We start from the raw sequence: 20,643 nt of genomic DNA on the forward strand, positions 1-20,643 counted from the left end.
GTAAGATTATAGGAACCTGACATGCGACTGGCCCATCTATGTTGGTATTGTCTACACTGAATGCCAGTGATTCCCCAGGGTTTAAGGCAGGAATCTTTCCCACTCCTACCTAGAGATGGAAAGGATTGAAGTTGGAACTACTTTCATCCAAAGCATAGGCATTACCACTGAGCTATGGGCAATGATCTTGCAATGATCCAAACCAAGAATGTGGTCACAGAAAGGCGAGAGTGATTGAAAAGCAGATCAGAGCAGGTGTTGGAGCAGCTGTTGCTGCAACAAAGGCTCTTGATCCCCCATCAAACCTCCTGTTATACCTAACTGGATTAATTAGGCCTAGCTTATTTTTCAAAAAGAAGTGCATGGAAACTTTGCAACATGAAGAGCTCTTCAGTCTGCAGGATGACTCAGCATGTTTCATACCTCAGGGGTGTCAAAATTAACTAGGCAGCTCATGTAACAGCTTAAGTTCAGAAATCTCATCCAGTTTCAGGCTTGGTAATTAAAATTTTCCCCAAAAAACCAAACATTCAAGCTTGCATTGTACTGAATTTGAAGCTTCACCACAAATAGCACATGTATCAGAGGGGAGAAGTAGAAATTTGGGCGTGCAATCTCCTATTTCTCTCACTCTGTTGCCCAAATTTGATTATGCTGTCTTCCACGTTCCCCTTCAATAATGTGTGAACCTGCCACTCCTTGGCAATGACGGCTGCTTGTGCGGAGGATACACTTTTGCTCTTTCTCCTCTTCGCGGAGGGGAGAATTGCAGAAAGGGTATCTCTGCATTGTGCTCAGTATGTTATTGTGCATTGTGGCAATGATGTTGTAATGTAATATTGTATTTTAATTTTGCAATCCACCCCATTACTTCAGGGTGAAGGGCGAGTAATTAACAACAGCAGCTATAGGTGTTCACCTGCTTATGTTAGAATAGGCTGCTTTCGCCACTCATGTATCAACTGCAGCAAAGACGAGAAGTATGGAGGGCACAGAGAGAGAGGCAGAGAGAAAGAATCAAAATCAGAAGGAAAACCTTTTCCCATGATCTGTACTGCTGGGGAAATGTTAACATTCATTGGAATTGACCTGCCAAAGCAGCTAAAAATAATAATTATTGAAGATTTTTATAAACAGATATTTTATTATTTGCATTTTGAAGCAGCATACATAAAATAATCTATAGGGAATGGGACAATAAAGCAAAGTCACCCATGGAGGTTCATGGTCATGTGGGGAGTTGAACTTTGATCTCCTAGATCTTAGTCTAATGATCTAACTAATACACCGCACCGGCTCTCTCATTCTTTTAATGTTTAATCTATAATTTGTTTTCAGGGTAGCTTTAATTTTATTTTAGTTTTATTATTTTTTAAAAGTTAACTTTTTAAAAGGTGGCTTTTAAGAGTTTGTTTTAAGTTTGTTTAAAGTCGAAGTTTTAATTAAGACTTCGGCTAAGACTTGAGTCTACTGTTTAACAACCCTTGCAACACAGTGATGTGTGTTTGCAAAGAATGACATTGACATGACACTGGAAAATAATGATCGCTGTGGCCATTACACTAAAATCATTGTTTTGGGTGTTCATGAAAGTAAACCTTTCATCTGGTGGTTTGCCTGAAGTGGAACTTCAATGCACGGAGCATTCATTAGTGGTATTTTTAAATGCAGATTGGCGTTCTGAGTTTCGTTAACTTAAAATGCTGTCAAGAGTTAATGAGAATAAAGGATGCCCCAGGGTCTTAAACAGAATCCCTTTTGTAGCACCATTGTGGGCAGTTCATACATAGAATTGTAGGGTGCTACCTTTTACCAACTCAGACCATTGGTTCATTTGGCACAGTATGGCCTGCAATGATTGACAGTGGTTCTCTGGGATTTCAGACAGGTCTTTCCCAGCTCTACCTGGAGGCAATGAGGGTTGAAACTAGGACCTTCTGCATTCAGTGCACTCATCCTAGCATCAACCTATAGCCCTTCCCTGAAATGGCTTTATCCATTGTGCAAATGTCTGTGTCTAGTATTCTGCCTCATGGCTGAGCCCTGGATTTAGTTTTTCTGATGAAAAATATGCCAGAGTCATCCTACTATCTTCAGTGCTGCAGAGACCAAGTTGTACATACCGTATTTTTCGCCCTATAGGACGCACTTTTTCCCCTCCAAAAATGAAGGAGAAATCTGTATGCGTCCTATGGGGTGAATACAGGCTTTTGCTGAAGCTTGGAGAGTGAGAGGGGTCAGTGCGCACCGACCCCTCTCGCTCTCCGGGCTTCAGGAAGCTATCCGCAAGCCTGGGGAGCCCGCGGGAGTTCCCGCAGGGCTCCCCATGCTGCGTATAGCAGCCTGCTGCCCGGCGCGCCCTGAAGCAGAGCGCCCCACGCGCCGGGCAGACATCGGCCAGCCCCACAAGCTCGGGAGACAGCGGGGAGGTGGAGTGCCGCCATATCACTGTTCCCCAACCTGGTTTTTTCCTTTATTCCCCCCCCCCCCAAAAAAAACTAGGTGCGTCCTATGGGACAGAGCGTCCTATGGGATGAAAAATATGGTATATGAGGTGGAAAATGCTCTGTGGTCAAGTCACTGGTTTTGCGGCTGGATGAGTTTCTCCTTTGTCCAGAAGCACCACAACACATGGTGGAGTGTGAGAGTTGGCACCAGAGTGCCTTTTAAGTCAAAATTCTCAGTTGAAAATTCCACGCACTAGGATTGCATATCTCCTGCAACGTTTGTATGGGATAACTTATAACCCATACAGGGTGGGGGGGTGGGGATGTGCAGACCAATGTGTGGACAAAATGAACAAATGCACATTATGTATTTGGAATCCTTTGCCTACATTGGCAGTCATCTCTTTTTACTGCCATGATGTGAAGGCAAATGATTATCTTTCTGGATATGAAGGTCTTGTAGGACCTGAACATCTGAAATCTTGACCTTTTGCATCAGTGGGGGGAAAAACCCTTGTGCTCTATATTTAACTTTGGGGAAAGTCAGGATCTGACACCATTTTTAGTCTGTTTCTACAGTGTAGAAACTGCATATCATTTACATATTGTGTGGATGGAGATGTATATGCTTTTAAACAGCTGCTCAAGTCATGGTCACAGAGCTAAATGGTTTAAGGTCTGCTTCCTTGAATTGGATACAAAGTCATAGGTCCCATCAGCAGTTTACATTTAAAGCACTATTATACTACTTTGAACAGCCATGGCTTCTCTCAAAGTACTCTGAGAACTGCAATTTGTTGTTAGTGTAGGAGGCCCTTATTTTTCTCTCAGAGAGCTACAATTCTCTGAGTACTCTGGAAAAAGGGACTGAGAATTGTGACTCTGTGAAGGGAATAGGGGTTGCATAACAACTCTCAGGACCCTTAACAAACAACAATTCCCAGGGTTATTTGGTGGAAGCTATGACTGTTTAAATGTAGATGGCAGATGGAATCACACTGAAAAGAGACTTGTAGTAATTATTATTATTACTCATTACTTACTTAATTAATTAAATTTATGGACCATCCTTCATCTGATGATCACAGGGTGGTTCACAAAATAACGCAAATATGCATAACGTAGTAGCAAAAACAAACAAACACAAAAAACACCCAGAAACAGTTTAAAAGGCCGTCAATTGTTTAATTACTCAAAGGGCCAGGAGAAGAGGAATGTTTTTGCCTGGCGCCTAAAGATATGTAACAAAGCCGCCAGGAGATCATTCCACAAATGGGGAGCTACCACAAAATAGGCCTGTTGTTGTGTTGCTGCCCTCCGAACCTCTCACAGAAAAGGCACATAAAGAAGGGCCTCATATGGTGATTGCAGGGTCCTGGTCAATTCCTATGGAAAGAGGCAGTCCTTGAGGTATTACAGTCCAGAGCTGTTTAAGGATTTGTAGGTCAAAACCAGCACTTTGAATTGGCCCCTGAAACCAATTGGCAGCTGGTGCAGTTGGGCCAGGATTGGCATTATATGGTCAAATTGTCTTGTCCAAGTGAGTAGCGTGGCCGCTGAATTTGGCAGCAGCTGAAGTTTCTGAACAATCTTCATAGGCAGCCCCTATGTATAATGCATTGCAGTAATCTAACCTAAGTTAACCAACAGTTTGGCCAAACTGTGGGAGGCAGTGGAAGACAGGAGTGCCTGCCATGCTCTGGTCCATGGGGTCAGGAAAAGTCGGTCACGACTAAATGACTAAACAACAAGAACCTAGGTTACTGGAGCATAGACTACAGAAGATAGGCTATGCCTATCCAGATAAGGGTGCAACTGGGGCACCAGCATACCCTCCAACATTTCTCTGATGAAAATAGGGATGTCCTCTTCTATTGTTGTTGTTACTTATTTCCTTGGCTCGGGGTCACATAACTCCATACACTCCAAAATTTCTCCTGTGAAAATAGGGACATCCTAAGGAAAAGCGGGACATTCCAGGATAAAATAAGAAACTGGGATGGACTGTCCCTTGAAAATAGGGACACTTGGAGAGTCTGCAACAGCCAAAGCTGATAGAAGGCACTCTGTGCCGCTGAGGCCAGCTGAGCCTTGAGTGACAGCAGTGCATTCAGAAGGGTCTATTCTAAGCATCGGAATCCAACCCTATGAAACTGCAATTAATAAACTGCTCTGTAGTGCCCCATAAAAGAAAGCTTCTCTCTTAAACATAAGCTGCATCCACACAGCAGTTTATTCTGTTTCCCCCATTTTTCTCTGGCTGATAATTTCCATATTGTATCCGAGACTTTCATATAACATATGAAGTGGAATATAGTGGACATTCGGTTCTCATTTCCATGTTAATTGGCTCCAGAAATAATCTCTTTGAAACCCTATTAACCCAGAAAACCATAGGAATAAAGTGATGAAATTTGGGGCCGTATCCCAGCATACAGTTATTTCTTGCCATTTTCATGGGTGAATCATGGAGGACCAGGAGCACACATGTGCAAGAAGGATAGAGGAACGGTGTTGGTGTCCAGTGATGTTCACTATTGTTCCACACCATGGCCATAGGCATGAATAAAATTTAGTATAACATAGCCATTCTGTCAATAAAAAAGCCTCAGTTCCACAGCACAACAGATACTTCTGCATAAAGGGAGTGTTAGAAAATGGGACAGAAGTGTTAGGATTATAACCAGGAAATCTAACTGTGTCTGAATGCTCCCATAGTTTCTTCGGTCCCTTTTCACCACTGTTCAGCTGTGTTACAGAAACCTACTCCCTCCAATTACATGGGCAAACCTGTCAAAAGATTAATCAGTTATCCATGAGAAGGTATCATGCAACCTGGCAAATCCTATGCATGTGTTTTCTGATGGGTGATATCCAGCATAGCCAGGAACAATATTTGACGCTACTACTTGATATCATTTTATGCTAGATCATTTTCAGTTTCTGTCTTTCAGTTGCAGTTTTTTTTCCTATCGGATCAGAATGCACAGTTGGTATTTCCCTTTGAATCGCTGGCAGGAAAAGTCCAAAGGGAAGATGAATGCAGTCTGATCACTAACTAAAAGGAGAGATGTGTGTTTGAAACCCTTTCTCATTGTACTATGCAGTCTCTGAAGATGCATAGCTATCCTTCATAAATGAAATGCAGTGCAGAAAAACATAGGTTTGCACATCAATCCTAAACTGCACCTACTTCTATGGCATTAGCAGATGCTACTGATTTCCATGTTTTGATAAAATATCTCTAAGTTGCCCTTGATTTGAAAGTCTCACAAATACAGTGGTACCTCAGCTTAAGAACTTAATTCATTCTGGAGGTCCATTCTTAACCTGAAGCACCACTTTAGCTAATGGGGCCTCCTGCTGCCGCTGTGTCGCCGCTGCACAATTTCTGTTCTCATCCTGAAGCAAAGTTCTTAACCTGAGGTACTATTTCTGAGCTAGCGGAGTCTGTAACCTGAAGCGTCTATAACCTGAGGTACCACTGTACGCTAATAAAACACATACAAAAATTACAATACTATAAAAATAACATTTTCAAAAAATTAAATACATGAATTAGTAATTAGCAACATGATTTAGAGTAACAGAAACAAGAAGGAATTAATTTAAAAAATCAAAAAATTGTCCAGTAGCACTTCGAGACCAAGTAAGTTTGTTCTGGGTATAAGCTTTCGTGTGCATGCACACTTCTTCAGATACATGAAAGTTTACACCCAGAACAAACTTTGTTGGTCTCTAAGATGCTACTGGACAATTTTTTTTATTTATTTTGACTGCATCAGACCAACACGGCTACCTACCTGAATCTAGAAACAAGAAGGAAATGGGTAATTAGGAAAACCTGAAAGCCTTAAGCAAGAGGGCCTCTTTGGCCTGGTATTTAAAAGCCAATAAGGAGGGAAACAGACAAACTTCCCTAGGGAGGAAAATCCATAGGTTTGGTACCACTATGGAGAAGTCCCTGCTGTGGGTTGCCACACATCCTGTTTCAGATGATATTAGCATGTAAAGCAGATGCTCAGAGGAACTTATATTTGCATGGGTTTGTAAGGGAACAGTTGGAGCTTCAGATGATATTACTGTTACTACTATTATTATTATACAACTTTTTCACCATTTGTTTGCTTGTTAGCTTGTTAGCTTCTTAATACAAAAGAAAGTAGTCTCAAAGGATTAAATTACAGAGGACAGTCCTCTGTCTGAAGGCACATCAGGTCCAGATCTGGTTCAGTACTGAGCTGGATAGACTAGTAGTATATGACTGAGGATAATGCGGTTTCCTGTGCCCCTGTGCAGGATTTAAAAGCTTGTGTGGAGACTCCATGGATTAAAAAAAGGCTCCTCGCTGCAGACTTTTGCTTTCCATAAGTTTGAAAGTGAAGGAGCAGAGCCAGAGCCAGCATATCCATCTTTGCTGCCCTCTCCACCAATCCCACATGTTTACTTTCCCATTATGGAATGCCTGAAGAGGGCTTTACTCCCTTACCATGCTGAAGGAATGGCCACCATTCTTAAGCTTTCAAGCCACACACAGTCTCTACAATGGGCAGACTCATTTCAGTGGTTAGACCCATTGTCCTATAAAGCTCTGTGCTGTAGAGTTGTCCCAGGTGCTATTCGTGTAACCAAAGTGCCTTGGCGTGTTTTCTGTGAATAGAGTTGGCTTTTGCAAGAGAAAACCTTCCTTCCAGATACATTTTCTTTAGGAGCCCCAGCTAAATCAATTTAAATTGCCTCCCCCCCCCAAAGAAATTCTAGGTCTTTCCTTGCTTTGCAGAAAAGCTGGCTTCCTTTGTGGTTGCAGATGTAATTTTTCCATTGCTGGATGGTGATGATGTCAGGTGGCCAATAGGTAAGCAACTTATTTGTATTATAAGGCAGTCAGAGAGGAAACACATAGGCATCCGAAATGCTTTGTTGGAAGATCGCCTGAGGTTGCACAGGATTATCCTACATATTAGAAAACCTTTGCACCAAATTCATGTCTTGGTTTGGATTGGTTTTACTCACATATTCTTAAGTGCAAACAACATTTAGCTATGCTTGATGGGATTTAATTTTCTACTCCTAGTTGTAATGTGGTTCCACTGCAATATAAACTCTGGTGTAACAGCGTCAGCAGTTTATGGTACCCCCATGACCATGCTTGCCTGTCATTTGTCAGGGTTTGATGGCAAAGCATCCACACTGCTTGTTCGTTCTGTTAATCGTATGTTTGCACTGAAGCAGAACTGATGAGGCAAAATGCTTTTACTAATATTTAGTCTAGGATGGTGTTAACCAAGAAGAAACTTTCCTATACAGAATACATTATCTGTACCGGACTACACATGGCTCTAATCAAATAACTTGTTTTAAAGCAATCTTCAGGGCCAGTTCTACCATTAGGCAGAGTGGGGCGATTGCCTCAGCCAGAATATGCTGTGAGGTAGTGGTGCTCCTCGGTTCTCCCCCCTGAGCTTCTTTAGTCCAGGGACCAAATGCAGCTGTCAAACCCTCTTTCTCTTACCCTTGGGACTCCCCCCCACATGTCACCCCCCCTTTAGCCTCCTTTATAATTTCATTCTTGCTTTATAATTGTAACAACTTTATTTGTTTTTATAATGGTATATTGCATCATCACTATGGTGAAGAGTGGGTAAAAAAATATCTTATAAACTGTTGTGCTCCTCAGTAATACAGTATACAATTTTTAAAAAACATATAAAACAATTACAGTTATAAAACTAGGTCTCAGTCCCAGGAAGTAAAAACTTTTTAGCAAAATGCTTCCCCCAACAAGCAGGGTTCAAGGCATAGCATAGTCTCAACAAGTGTCAAGCATGGAGAATCATTCTAGGTCCAAAAAACGATGCAGAAGCAAGGTCAATAGCACAGAGTGTTCAGACAAGGTACAGCACAGCAATTGGGATGGAGGAGCCAGAGACCTGTGTTGTTTCCAGCAACTATAAGGCCCGTGATCATATTGGTTGTCCTCCTGTCTTTCCTTAGCCCCCACTTGCCCACCTCTTTACAGGGGATGGCAATCTCTGTCAGCTTCCTCCTTCTTAGTCATGGTGTTGCTCAGCAGGGAAGAAGATAGAGTTGCTTTTGCCTCTCATTCATTCTGGTCCCATCTACTGTTGGTCTCCCTACCTCCCACCTTACCAGTTCCAACAAGCACCAGCCACCAATGGCTCCCACTTGTGTTACCTAATGCACTCCCTAAAAAGGGAAAGTAATACATGAAGGTCAGGCAGAAAGTCATTCATTTGCTACGTCGATTCTTTTAACACACTGAAATGAGCATAATCTTGGAGAAAAAAGAATGTTGAAATGTTCTTTTTCTTGCTGCAGATGTTTAATTATACTGCCTGTCAAACATTCATACACACCCGCTGCAGGCATTGAAGGGTGGGGAGGTTTATTATGAGGGGGGAAATCTTAATATTTTAACTAACCCTTGAAAAGCTGCTTGGAGGTCCTTGCTAATTCCTTTCATAGATATGCTCCTTTCCTGCAAAATTATAAGTTTAGTGTCTTGCAAAGGAATATTAATAGAAATGTTTTATGTCATTTTATGCGTTTATGGATTAAGCTTGCCGAGCAATGGTGAAACTCTGCAGTTGTCCAGGGCATGAGAATTTAATCAGGTTAAGCTGTTTCTGCCTATTTAACTTGGGAAATGTGGGAAATGGGGAGCATGATGCATGCAGTAAGCCTTGCAATATCGCTGCCCCTGATTCATTACTCCTCTCTATTCCTTTGTAGTTTTTAGAGTCTTATGGTTCTGGGGCTGGGGGGGGGGTGATGTTGGCAGACCTTCAGGTATTGCCACAGCTTTTTACGTGGAGAATTCAGACACACAGGAAGCTAATTTATACAGAGTTATACTGTCGGTCCAGTGGTGTAGCGTGGGGGGTGCAGGGGGGGCCGGCCGAACCAGGCGCAACATCTGGGGGTTAGGGTTAGGGGGCGCAAATCCATGGGTTAGGGGGCACAAATCCACAGGTTAGGGGGCGCAAATTACTTGCCTTGCCCCGGGTGCTGACAACCCACGCTACGCCACTGTGTCGGTCTATTCTGTTCAGTGTAGTCCACTCCAACTAAAAGCAGCTTGCTAGGCTTCCAGACTTTCCCAGTGCTCTCTGGAGATTCTGGGGACTGAACCTTGCACCCTCTGCATGGAAATCATGTGCTCAGTCACTGAACTGTGGTTCATCCTTTTTAACTGGGGTGGAGAATTTGTGGTCTTCTAGACTCCATTCAACTCCCATCAGCCCCAGGCAGCATAGCCAAAGATTAGAGCTGATGGGAGCTGAAGTCCCCCCAAAAATCTGATAGGCCACCCACCCCCTATTCCTCCTTGTAGCATGTAGACTATTAGTGACTGTTAAAGGGAGAGAGAGGTAGGGGGTTGAAGCATCTTTACTTTTTCTGTCAATTATTTTGCCCTGACTGGCCACTGGAATTCCTCCTGAAAACTTGCAGACTCCTCCTGTTATTCTTGTAGGTATGAGGAGTGGGGGTTATAGCTCTCCCTGCCTTTTAGAAATTGTGTTTCCATCTCAGCTATACCCAATCACACCCAGCAGCAAAACCAGGGGACTGTAGCTGTCTAATTCCCGACTACTGAATCACAGCACTGCACCTCTAAGAAGTGATTAATTAAAATCCACCATCTTCAGTCCTGAATGGCTCATGGCGCATTTGGAGATACAAGTTTATAATCTTGCTTTTGGCAGGCTTCTATCCTTTCTGTTATTCAGAGCCATTGTTCCATAAAATTAAGATTTCAGGTTAATGTTCATACATACACTTACAGCAATTTATCCTCAGTTTTTCTTAAGGTTTCTAGAGAGATACTGATACATGCTTAGTGCAGGATGTATCTTGCCTTTTGTAGAGCCCTGACGTTCATTGGGAAAGGTGAGTGATTTAAAACCATTGGTTCCTCTGTGAGATAGGCAAGCACTATTATTATTATTATTATTATTATTATTATTATTATTATTCTCATTTCATGGATTGGAAAATCATGGCCAGAGAAGTTCAGCGATTCTTTTTTCCCTTCCCTTCCTTCACCCTCAAGGTGGAGCTGGAAGTAGCTCAGTTTGTTGTTTTCCTGTGCTCAAGGTTGCATTTTCCTGTATGGTCTGCCCAGGTCTACAGAAGGGACCCTATGGACTCTTCTACTATCTACTTGAAGTCTGGCTGGCTCCATTATGGTGCCCATCTTGTTATTTTATTTATTTATTCAGTTTATATCCTGCCCTTCTTCTCAATGGAGACCTATGGCAATGAGGCAAGCACCAATTATAGAAGGGCTTTCGCAGGCAGCTACATTGTAATCCTACCCATGTCTACTGAGATGTTAGTCCTATTGAATTCAATGGGTCTTACTCTTGTGTAAATGGGATTAGGATTGCAGCTTTAAAATACCTTTCTTTGTGTTTCGCCTGGAATTTCCTGACTGTTTCTATTGAGATTTTGTTTTGGTCTTTGGTTGTGGCTGTTGTGGTTACTAATGTTATATTACTCTCCTAATACTAATACTAATACTAATACTAGATGCTGTTTTAACTATTTTGTTGTTGATGATGATGGTGATGATTTTAATTGCATTCTGTATTTTGTGAATAGAAATGGGGTGGGGGACATGATTAAGTTTGCATCTAAAGGTGCAAATGCAATGCATTGTTGGTTGGATATCATTTATGAGGATGAAATTAATTATAGAAAAGTGAAAGGCACACCACAGTCAATACAGAGTTCCACAACTGAAATATAAATACTGTAACACATCTTTTTTTCTGCCTGCCTTGCCATATGCTACCATATGGATCAAAAAGGGTAGCACTTCATCAGACTAATTTATTTCATGTGAATCATTTTCATTCTGTTCATTTTGCTTTCTAGAGACTTTGTTTTGGAGGGGCAGGGGAGAATGAACAATATTTTAAATGACCCAGCAGCTAAAATTAAACATGATCTTGCTTAATTTTAGATGATTGTTTTACATTAAAATAGAAAAATTTATTTTAAAATAAAGAAGTCTCACCTTCTTTCAAGAGGAAACTTCTGCAGATATGGGTGTGTTATCCGTCCATTGCTTTGTGAACCCAAACAGCCTCATTGGGCACTATGTTAGATCTATATTACATCCCCAAGTGTTAGATTTTTTCATTTATATAAGTGGTGTAGTCAAAGGATTCCTAGCATGTCTTTTTAGCTATAGATCTCCTCCCCTTATTGTGCATTCATTAATGTACCTCACAACAGGAATACATTATTCTTTAGAAAAGAGCAGGAGAGCTTTAAGGGTTGTCTTTTCAGTTAGTAGAAATTGAAATATTGTGGGTTTAGTTCAGAAAGTTGTATCTCTTATTTTAAAGTAGGTGACCTACTTCAACCACATATTGTATTTTACTTCCTCCGTTCCTGTATGGATAGGCTCCCAAATTAGGAACATATAGGTGCTTGTGAAGGTGTATTGCCTGAGTATTGTCAGTTTTTCTTCTGTGAAATGGTTACTTTGTAGTCCTCATGGCGGTTTCCAAATGTGACCTTGGGCCCAAAACAGTTTGGGACCCCTGCTCTAAGGTGCAACATATCTTATGTTTCATTTCAGAAGTTTGAGGAGTGGGTGGGTGTGCAGCTCAATAGTTTTTCTATGTGTGTTTTCTAGAAGAAAAGTAATCTGGAATCAACAGAAGTATAGCCGTTTGTCACTGTACAGAAGTTTATGTCGGAGAGTTCCCTGTTCATAAATGCACTGGAAGTGAGAATGTGTTCAGTTCTGGTCCACTCCTCCCCTCTGAGAAAAGAAACACGTGCATTTGATTTTCCGTGTGTGTCATGTAGGAATTAAATGGTACATCACAAATAAAGAAGCAACTGGTGCATTTCGCTTTGACTTCCCACAAGGTTCAAGATTAGAATTCAATTGCTTCATCAATATATCTTCAGACATGCTAATAACTCCTATTTGTAAGGAGCTGCTGGTTCCTATACTATGGATTTCTCCTGAGGCACAGTTTCGACGGTAGAAGAGCTTATTAGGTCAATTTACAATGGAACCTTACCTCTGAAGAATGTTTGGCTGGAGCTGATAAACTCTGTAGATATTTGAAGCTATTTTTTTCTTTCAAGGGCTGCATTCTTTTGAGGGTGGTGGTTTGATCTGTTGGGTGCCACATTTTGGTGGTGGGCAGGACCACCCTTTTCCTTCCTGAAAGTAAGTGGAATAATTTATGGCTACCTACACCATATAAATCAGTATCCACATATTCATAGATGGCACCATATACTGGTACAAATTTCTAGAATAACTTCTAGATTCTTACTGTGTGGGCAGAGTTTTTGTTTGTTTGTTTGTTTGTTTGTTTGTTTTCATCTATGGTAGTAATGACCCACTGTTTTCTAAATGTTGGACTGACATTTATAGGGAGAACTCTGATAGATGTAAAAGTGATATTGTAATGACCTCAACTCAGACTTTCTTTGTCAAATATCTGGGATGGCTATGGGTGTAATTCAGACTTGAAAGGCCTAATAACATTATAGCATGGGTGGAGAACATTGCAATTAACTTTCAACTACAATTAACACTTTGGTACAAAAATACAGTGGTGCCTCGCAAGACGAAATTAATTCGTTCTGCGAGTCTCTTTGTCTTGCGGTTTTTTCGTCTTGTGAACCATCCCTATTCGCGGATTAGCGGATTAGCGCTATTAGCGGCTTAGCGGCTATTAGCGGCTTAGCGGCTTAGCAGCTATTAGTGGCTTAGAAAAAGGGGGGGAAAGGGAAAAAACTCGCAAGACTCGCAAGACGTTTTCATCTTGTGAAGCAAGCCCATAGGGAAATTTGTCTTGTGAAGTGCCTCGAAAAACGGAAAACCCTTTCATCTAGCGAGTTTTTCGTCTTGCGAGGCATTCGTCTTGCAGGGCACCACTGTATGTGTGCACTAGCAATATCAGAGAAGATTACCCACAATTTAAATGTCTCAAGTAGGTCAGAAGACCCAGAATGTGTGTGTTTTGCTATATGGGGACTTTATTTCTTATAGTTTTGGAATTGGTGTACAAAATTCACTACCTGCAGTGATGAGAGGAAGCTAGTTTTCTTGATGAACACTTTTCCTGAATATCCTATGTACTATGTGAAACTTAGTTTTCTATTCCACTACTGTAATTATTATATTTTTTTAAAAAAAAATAAGTTTATCAACCCACTCAGTATAATTCAGTGGTTCCATCTCAAGGTTTATTCTGCCTACAATTTCTTACAACTTGTTGTTTGATTCCTTGGAACAATTAACTGGCTAAAACCTTTCAAAACAAGGGATCATTAGGAGAATGTTTATGCTCCCTTTGAGAACATTTTAAGTTTCCCTTAACTAAATCTACTAGACAAATCAATTGCTTGGGGGGGGGGGTTGAACAACTACCATGCTTGAATGAAGAGAGTTACATTGAACATTTTTGTCTCTTCCAGGACTGTTTCGGTAAGGAGCCTCAATACTTTGTTTTCACGATTTTGGCCTACTTAATCAGAGATGGAGCAAATGGATTGTAAACCCTACCAGCCACTGTCGAAAGCTAAGCATGAAATGGATCTAGCTTACACAAGCTCATCTGATGAAAGTGAGGATGGAAGAAAGGCAAGACAGTCTTATGAGTCCAGAGAAACGCTTAACGAATATGGCCAAGAACTCAGAATGAATTACAACAGCCACAGCAGAAAAAGAAAAGCTGTTGATGAACCCACTCAAGGTATTTTTTTAATAAAAAAACCAGTTTTTATTAAAAGGAATACTCTTAATAACTTTTTAATCATATGGTAATGACCCACTTAAATTGCTTGCTATCCCTTCATCATATGGAACAGATGAAGTCATTTTCCTGTGTAGTCTTCTGTTCCATATCTTTTTTTTGTGTGGAGGAAGAGCTGGATAGCTGTGAGCTATCATTACAGCAATTGCCAGCAACTTCTGACTTATACAATTACTCTTTTGTTTATGGTTGGGCTATGCCTTTCTTAGGACCAACCAACATGTCACAAAAAGAAAAGTTTGTTACACAAAATAGAGCTGTAGTGGAGGTGATGGGGGAATTAAAAAATAATAATAATTGGATAGCTGTAAGACAGTGGTGCTTGGTGCACGTTTTCCCAGAGGAAAGTGGTAGGACAAGTGGAAGTGTGGGTGAGCCCTTGGTTTGGTGTATTGTGTTAGGTAGAGGGTCAAACAAGAACACAGAGTTCTTGTTATTGTCCATTAATGAGTCTTGTCCTGCTGGCCTTAGAATGAAGGACAGATTGACTTTTCAGGGTCCAAGAGTCCTTTTGTGTCAGCAAAGCAGCACTGGGCAAACTGTTGTCCTCAAAATGTTGTTGGATTCCAGCTCCCATCAGCCCTAGCCAGCATTACCACTGGAGCCCAACAACTTCCAGAGCCCAACCACTGGAGCCCAACAACTTCCAGAGTGCCACAGGTTCCCCACTCTTGCAGTAGCGAGTGGTGGTTTATCCACCAATTGCAGCCTGCCCTTATTTGCCAGACTTTGTGGCAGCTGCTGAGAAGATGAAAGACTGAGACAAAATGGAAGTCTGGAAATGAGATGCTAACAAACTACTTCTTTACATCTGTTAATAACGTTAAAACATTTTTCATTTGATAGGTGGATTTGCTACACATGCCAAGCCAACTCTAAAATTGTAAACTTTTATTGATATAAACATTTCTATACCACATGACAGTCATTTCAAAGCAGGGCGCAAAAGGGGTGTACCGAATACAAGATTGTGGAAGACCATTCTTTAATGCCTACTGAAATTTTAAGAAGTCTTTACCAAGTGTTGCTGGGGTAGGCCTGGGGAAGTGGTCTGATGTCAGTCAGGAGAGAGTTCCATAGAATTGGGTCTTTGATACGGAGCAAACAGTTCCAGGAAACTAACAAAAAACACATGAATGAAACTTCTGCAACCAGATTGGAATGCCAAAACATCTATGAGCATGTAACTCTTGGTGCATGGTCTTGAAAAAAAGGGTGTGGGGAAGGGGCTGTCTATATCAATCCATCTCACTTTGTTAGTCTGCTTTCAGGCAGGAGGAGTGGGAAAGATATAGGGACTCCTCTTACTTCATGAAGCTGGGAAGTGAGGAGAGTGCTGTTGTCCTTCTTGTGGGAATTCCATGGGTATCTCTGGTTGGTAACAGAGGAGTGGACCTGATGGGGCACTGGCTTGATCCAGCAGGCATTTCTTTTGATCTAAAGAAGTGGAGCTACAGAAGTGAGAAGCTCTCTGTATTTATTGCTCCTCAAATGTCACATCCAGGGAAAGGTATGAGGAGAAAACTTGAAAGCAGGACACATAAAAAAAATAAGCCTCCTCTACTCCATCTGTTCTCTTCTCACCACCGAATCAAAGTATATGTTTGCCAATACAAAAGACTTTGTATACATGTAGATATATACCGTATTTTTTGCCCTATAAGACTCACTTTTTCCCTCCTAAAAAGTAAGGGGAAATGTGTGTGCGTCTTATGGAGCGAATGCAGGCTGCGCAGCTATCCCAGAAGCCAGAACAGCAAGAGGGATTGCTGCTTTCACTGCGCAGCGATCCCTCTTGCTGTTCTGGCTTCTGAGATTCAGAATATTTTTTTCTTGTTTTCCTCCTCCAAAAAGTAGGTGCGTTTTGTGGTCTGGTGTGTCTTATAGAGCGAAAAATACAGATACATAGATACACACAGATACATACATAAATCTGCAGTCCTCCAAGCATTTAATATTTGTATGCTTGTGGTATGTTTTTCTTCACTAAAACAAATTGCTTCAGGAATTTTGTCTTTTTCTTGGATAAGATTTTTTCATCTATTGTTTTCAAAAAGAAACTTTTTGAAACACTCTCCTTTAGGGAGGATTGTTGTTGTTGTTTTCTTTTGCTTGGCTCACTTTTACTTTCCTTGCTTGTCAGAAGCCTAAAAAATAAAATAAAAAATCAATGCCAAATACAGAATCGATCTATGGGGAGGACGTTATTTAAGTTAACATTCTGCATGAGTGTTGCAGAAAATCAAATGCTGGAACATTCATTTCATGATAGATTGTAGCTCTGAAGGAAGTTGTACTAGAGAGCTATCAGTGTCGAAGAAGCCAGAACTGAGTGGGAAAAGATAGAAAAGGAGAGAGAATTGTAAATATTTGGGTAAGAATGTACCAAGGTGTAAGCTGTAATCCTTACCCCAGTTACTTGGGAGTAAGCCCCATGGCAGGACTTAGTTCTGAGTAGATATGGTTAGGATTAACCAGATATGGTTAAGTCCAGAAAGCACAGTGAGCAAATGAAGTCTTGTAACCCTTCTTAGAAGGCTGCAGGCCATTTTATGTTGCATTAAGCTTTTCAGAAGTCTGAATAAACATCTGCAGAGATTCAGTCCTGAATTTCTCCAGCCTATCTTGGTTCCAAGGATCAGAAAATAAATATATTTGTATATGAACTGAATCTCCCAAAGTCTGTTCTGTGCTATTGGGAATAACAAAATATTTAAGATAAGAAGCCATGTTTTAAAGTGAGGGGCATTTGGTGAAGCAAAGATTACCTAACACAGACAGATTTGAAAGGAGAGTGATTCCTTAAAAAAAAGAAAAGAAAAAGTGTGTGTATCCATTTGCCTCGGAGGCTGAATTTTCATGCCTATTTTTGCCATGGTATTTTTTGCCACGGTGTGCATGTCTGATTTTCTCAATTGCTTCTGAATGCATCCCAATATTTTTGAAATATTTTCACAGTTTTAACACCTAATGAAAGCTAAAGTCCTGCAGGGTGTGCTGAATGGAAATCTGAGGTGACATTATGTTCAGAAGTATCATATTCATTGCATGAATATGAAAGGTAAAAGCTAAGCTTCAGGGTCTGTTAGCCTGGGGCCTGGCAGTCTACTTGACAGGCTGCAACCGAGAGTCATATGAGCCACAGAGCAAAAATATGTGGACATGTATGGGCTGAAGATCAGGCACTGAATCCTATAAACAAGAACCAGAGGCAGAGATATCATCAAAACAAGCTAGGTTGGGCAGATGAGAACCAAAGACAGGGACATAGACCAAGAAAGGCTAGAGGGCCTTTCCATCTGAAAAGTATTGCACTGGATCATAGTGGGTGCAAAAGGGGGCATGTGCAGTAGGTGGCAGGTTAGGGGGTGGCAAAACAGCATTCTGTGTAGGTGAGAGAAAACAAAGAAGTGTCACTGCCATAGCACACATTCACTGACTACATTCCAGCCAGGTCCCATTTATTAGAAGAGGTGGGTGAACAGCCACCCACCTATTCTAATAAGATGAATCTGGCTGGAACATGTAAGGAGTCACCAAGCCTGTGCCGTGGTTGCTGTGCACCTCTCTTTTCTCTTTGGGCCAGCAGGAATGTAAAGGAGCCAGGCCTTGATGATCACATGGTGTGGCTGGCTACAGCCCCCACACACCTTACAGGAAGAGGTGAGTGGCTATAGAAAGGCTGGTTTGCTTGGCCACCCCAGGAAGAGGAAGGTGAGGAGGTGCAAAAGAGGCCCCACTGCCACCACAAGCGAGCAGGAAAGAAGGAGCACAGCAGGCAGGTGAACTGGCAACATAAGCGCCAGCCTGGAGCAGGGGTCTCGTGAGAGCTGCTAGGACCAGGACTTATGTAAATTGTCCCTTGTTTTTCATTGCCCCTCCCAAAGGGAAGCAGGATGGGCTCCCCTTTGCTCCTTGGTCAGCCTTTCCTTGTATTGCTACTGTGGCCACCACAGAGACAAGTCAACCTGCACATGCTTCCTTCTCTCAACCGTGGTGGTGATAGGGAGGCAGCAGTGCAGGTTTTTGCCCTCTACAGGAAAATGTGTAGATCCAGCACTGGTCCTCATTGAAGAACACATTTGGGGGCAAGAATTATATAGACACTCATAATCCTCTATTGTGGTTCCTCTTGTCTTGTGGCCTTGGGCTGAAATAAAGAGCTGTAGTTCTAGATCTGCTCACCTACTTGAGTCGCACTCTCCTGCAGCCAGAGATCTGGGCCAATAATTCCCCAGTCTGAGAACTATGCAGGGGGAAAGGTGCCTGGGCCCTGACTCCCTGGTTCAAGACTTACAGGGTCATTCAGGATGATAGACTTGCATGTTGGACCTTTGGCTATCAATGCCAAGATGAATCTGTCATGATTTTTCAGTTTCTGTTAAGCCTTTGTCTTTGTTGAGAAGATACTCCCTTGAGAATAAAGAAGATGCTGTTTCTAACACACATCTCTATATATTATTTGGTTGTGAAAGGGTCTCAGTATTAATAGGTACCATCTCCTGCCCTCTCCCTAGCTTCAATCATGTACACAGAATACATGTCTTGAACTAGGGGAACGTATTCATTTCACGATGTGATGTCTGCAACCCTCCAATTGAAACCTTGCTTTCAGGTGCACAATCAGATAAAAAAACAAGACCTCTTGGTTCTAGAAGTGGATAGAGAAGATGTGGCAGGATGGCTCAAATCATTGCAAGGCCCCCCTAATCTAATGCACACACAGTTTGAGGGTGAAACTGGTATAGACTGAATTATATCTAATGACACTTTCCAATTGGATGCTGTAGTGGATTTCATTTTTGTAAGCTGGTTGTGGTGGAGGAGAACAAAGAAGAAATGGGACTTGGTAAAACTGTAAGCAAATTACAAATTTAGTTGGCACTTTCTTTTACTGGTTTAATTATTTCCCTGTAACAATGCAAAATAAACTTTACAGATCTGGGTTATGAAAGAAATGAAGGTTAAAATGGAATTGCAAACCTTTATTTTCAAGATCATAATATAGAACCTAATCAAATAAAACAGAGAGACTTGCTTGTGATCTTGTTTTCCCAATGAAACTCTAATTTGACTAATTTATGAACTGATACATTGATCTAGCATTAATGAATGAATTAGTAGCTGAATAAATTGGGGTAGGCTATAGTATATAATGAATTCTGATAGCATTATCAATTAATTATATACTAGTAGCATGCTATCTTGATGAAATTAATTTTATAATCTGTCTTTTTGTATTAAAGGATTAATGAATGGGTGAATTATTGAGTTACTGGACTTATTAATTGACATATTATAACAAAAGAATAACACATTAGTGTGCATTTAATGAATTACTAAATTGAACAGTGATTAAGTGGCAATATGTTAAAACAACTTGGGCCATGCAATTCAGTAATCAAGCTAATGAATTACAATGTTTGGGGGAGTAACTGTAATTAAAATGGAGGTCAATTTGTTCAGAGAGAGGGAGAGCATAGATACAGGGCCAACATATGAGAGGGGAAATGAGTATACTTCACTAGGGTTGTGGAGGGCCCAACTCAACTAATTTTCTAAATCCATTTCAGTCAGGGTTTAGGCCCAGTTCTAGCATAGGAATTGTACTGGGACAGAGAAAATGTGTCCCTGTTAATTCTTCTAGAACCCTCAGCCACTTTAGAAACCATTGACTATGGTATCCTTTTGGAGCGTCTGTCCAAGTTAGGGGTGAGTGGCACCACTTTGTGGTGGTTCCAGTCTTAATTGGATGGTTGTTTCAAAAGGGTGGTGCTTGTGAGTGTTATTCAGTTCCATGGAGCCTTCAATGTGGAGTTCCTCGGGATTCAATTTTATCCCCTATGTTGTTTAACATCTACATGAAACCACTGAGTGGGGTCATCGGGAATTTTGGAGTACGTTGTCAGCAATATGCTGATGACACACAGCTCTACTTCTCCTCTACATCTGCAGGAGAGGTAATGGATGTGCTGGACTGTTGTCTTGCCTTGGTAATGGACAGGATGAGAGCCAACACACTGAAGCTCAATCCAGATAAGATTGAGGCACTGATAGTGGATGGTTCCCTAGACTGGATGGTTAGAAGGTTGCCTGCTCTTGATGGTAGGTACCTAGCTTGGGGATACTACTGGATCCTTTCCTGTTGTGTTGCTGTCGCTTGAGGCTCAGGTGGCCTCAGTGGTGCAGAGTGCCTTCCATTGCCTTCAGCTGGTGGCCTGGCTGCACTCTGGACAATAATAGTCTAGCTTCTGTTGTCTATGTTCTAGTAACCTCTAGCTTAGATCACTGCAACATGTTATATGTAGGGTTGCCTCTGAAGGCAGGTTAGAAACTTCAGCTGGTGCTGAATTCAGCAGCCAGGTTGCTCAGGCAAGATT

At 41.4% G+C, this 20,643-nt stretch overlaps 1 protein-coding gene and 1 long non-coding RNA gene across 11 annotated transcripts in view; one reads left to right on the forward strand and one right to left on the reverse strand.

Annotated features, from left to right (window-relative positions):
- The window catches only part of LOC307207744, a 962,945-nt gene that overhangs the window by 619,639 nt on the left and 322,663 nt on the right, over positions 1-20,643 (reverse strand). The window lies entirely within an intron of this gene.
- The window catches only part of TENM1 (teneurin transmembrane protein 1), a 399,682-nt gene that overhangs the window by 76,446 nt on the left and 302,593 nt on the right, over positions 1-20,643 (forward strand). For 9 of the 10 annotated variants that reach the window (XM_079961576.1, XM_079961584.1, XM_079961581.1 and 6 more), the window contains exon 2: positions 13,926-14,203. In XM_079961576.1, coding sequence (XP_079817702.1) covers positions 13,987-14,203 — 217 coding nt within the window. In that variant the 5' untranslated portion in view covers positions 13,926-13,986. Of the gene's footprint in view, positions 1-10,299; positions 10,359-13,925; positions 14,204-20,643 lie in introns of those variants that run through there. The other variant, XM_079961578.1, reaches the window with a different exon arrangement.

Source organism: Podarcis cretensis (genome assembly GCF_951804945.1).
Source record: "Podarcis cretensis genome assembly, chromosome: Z".
NCBI lineage: Eukaryota > Metazoa > Chordata > Lepidosauria > Squamata > Lacertidae > Podarcis > Podarcis cretensis.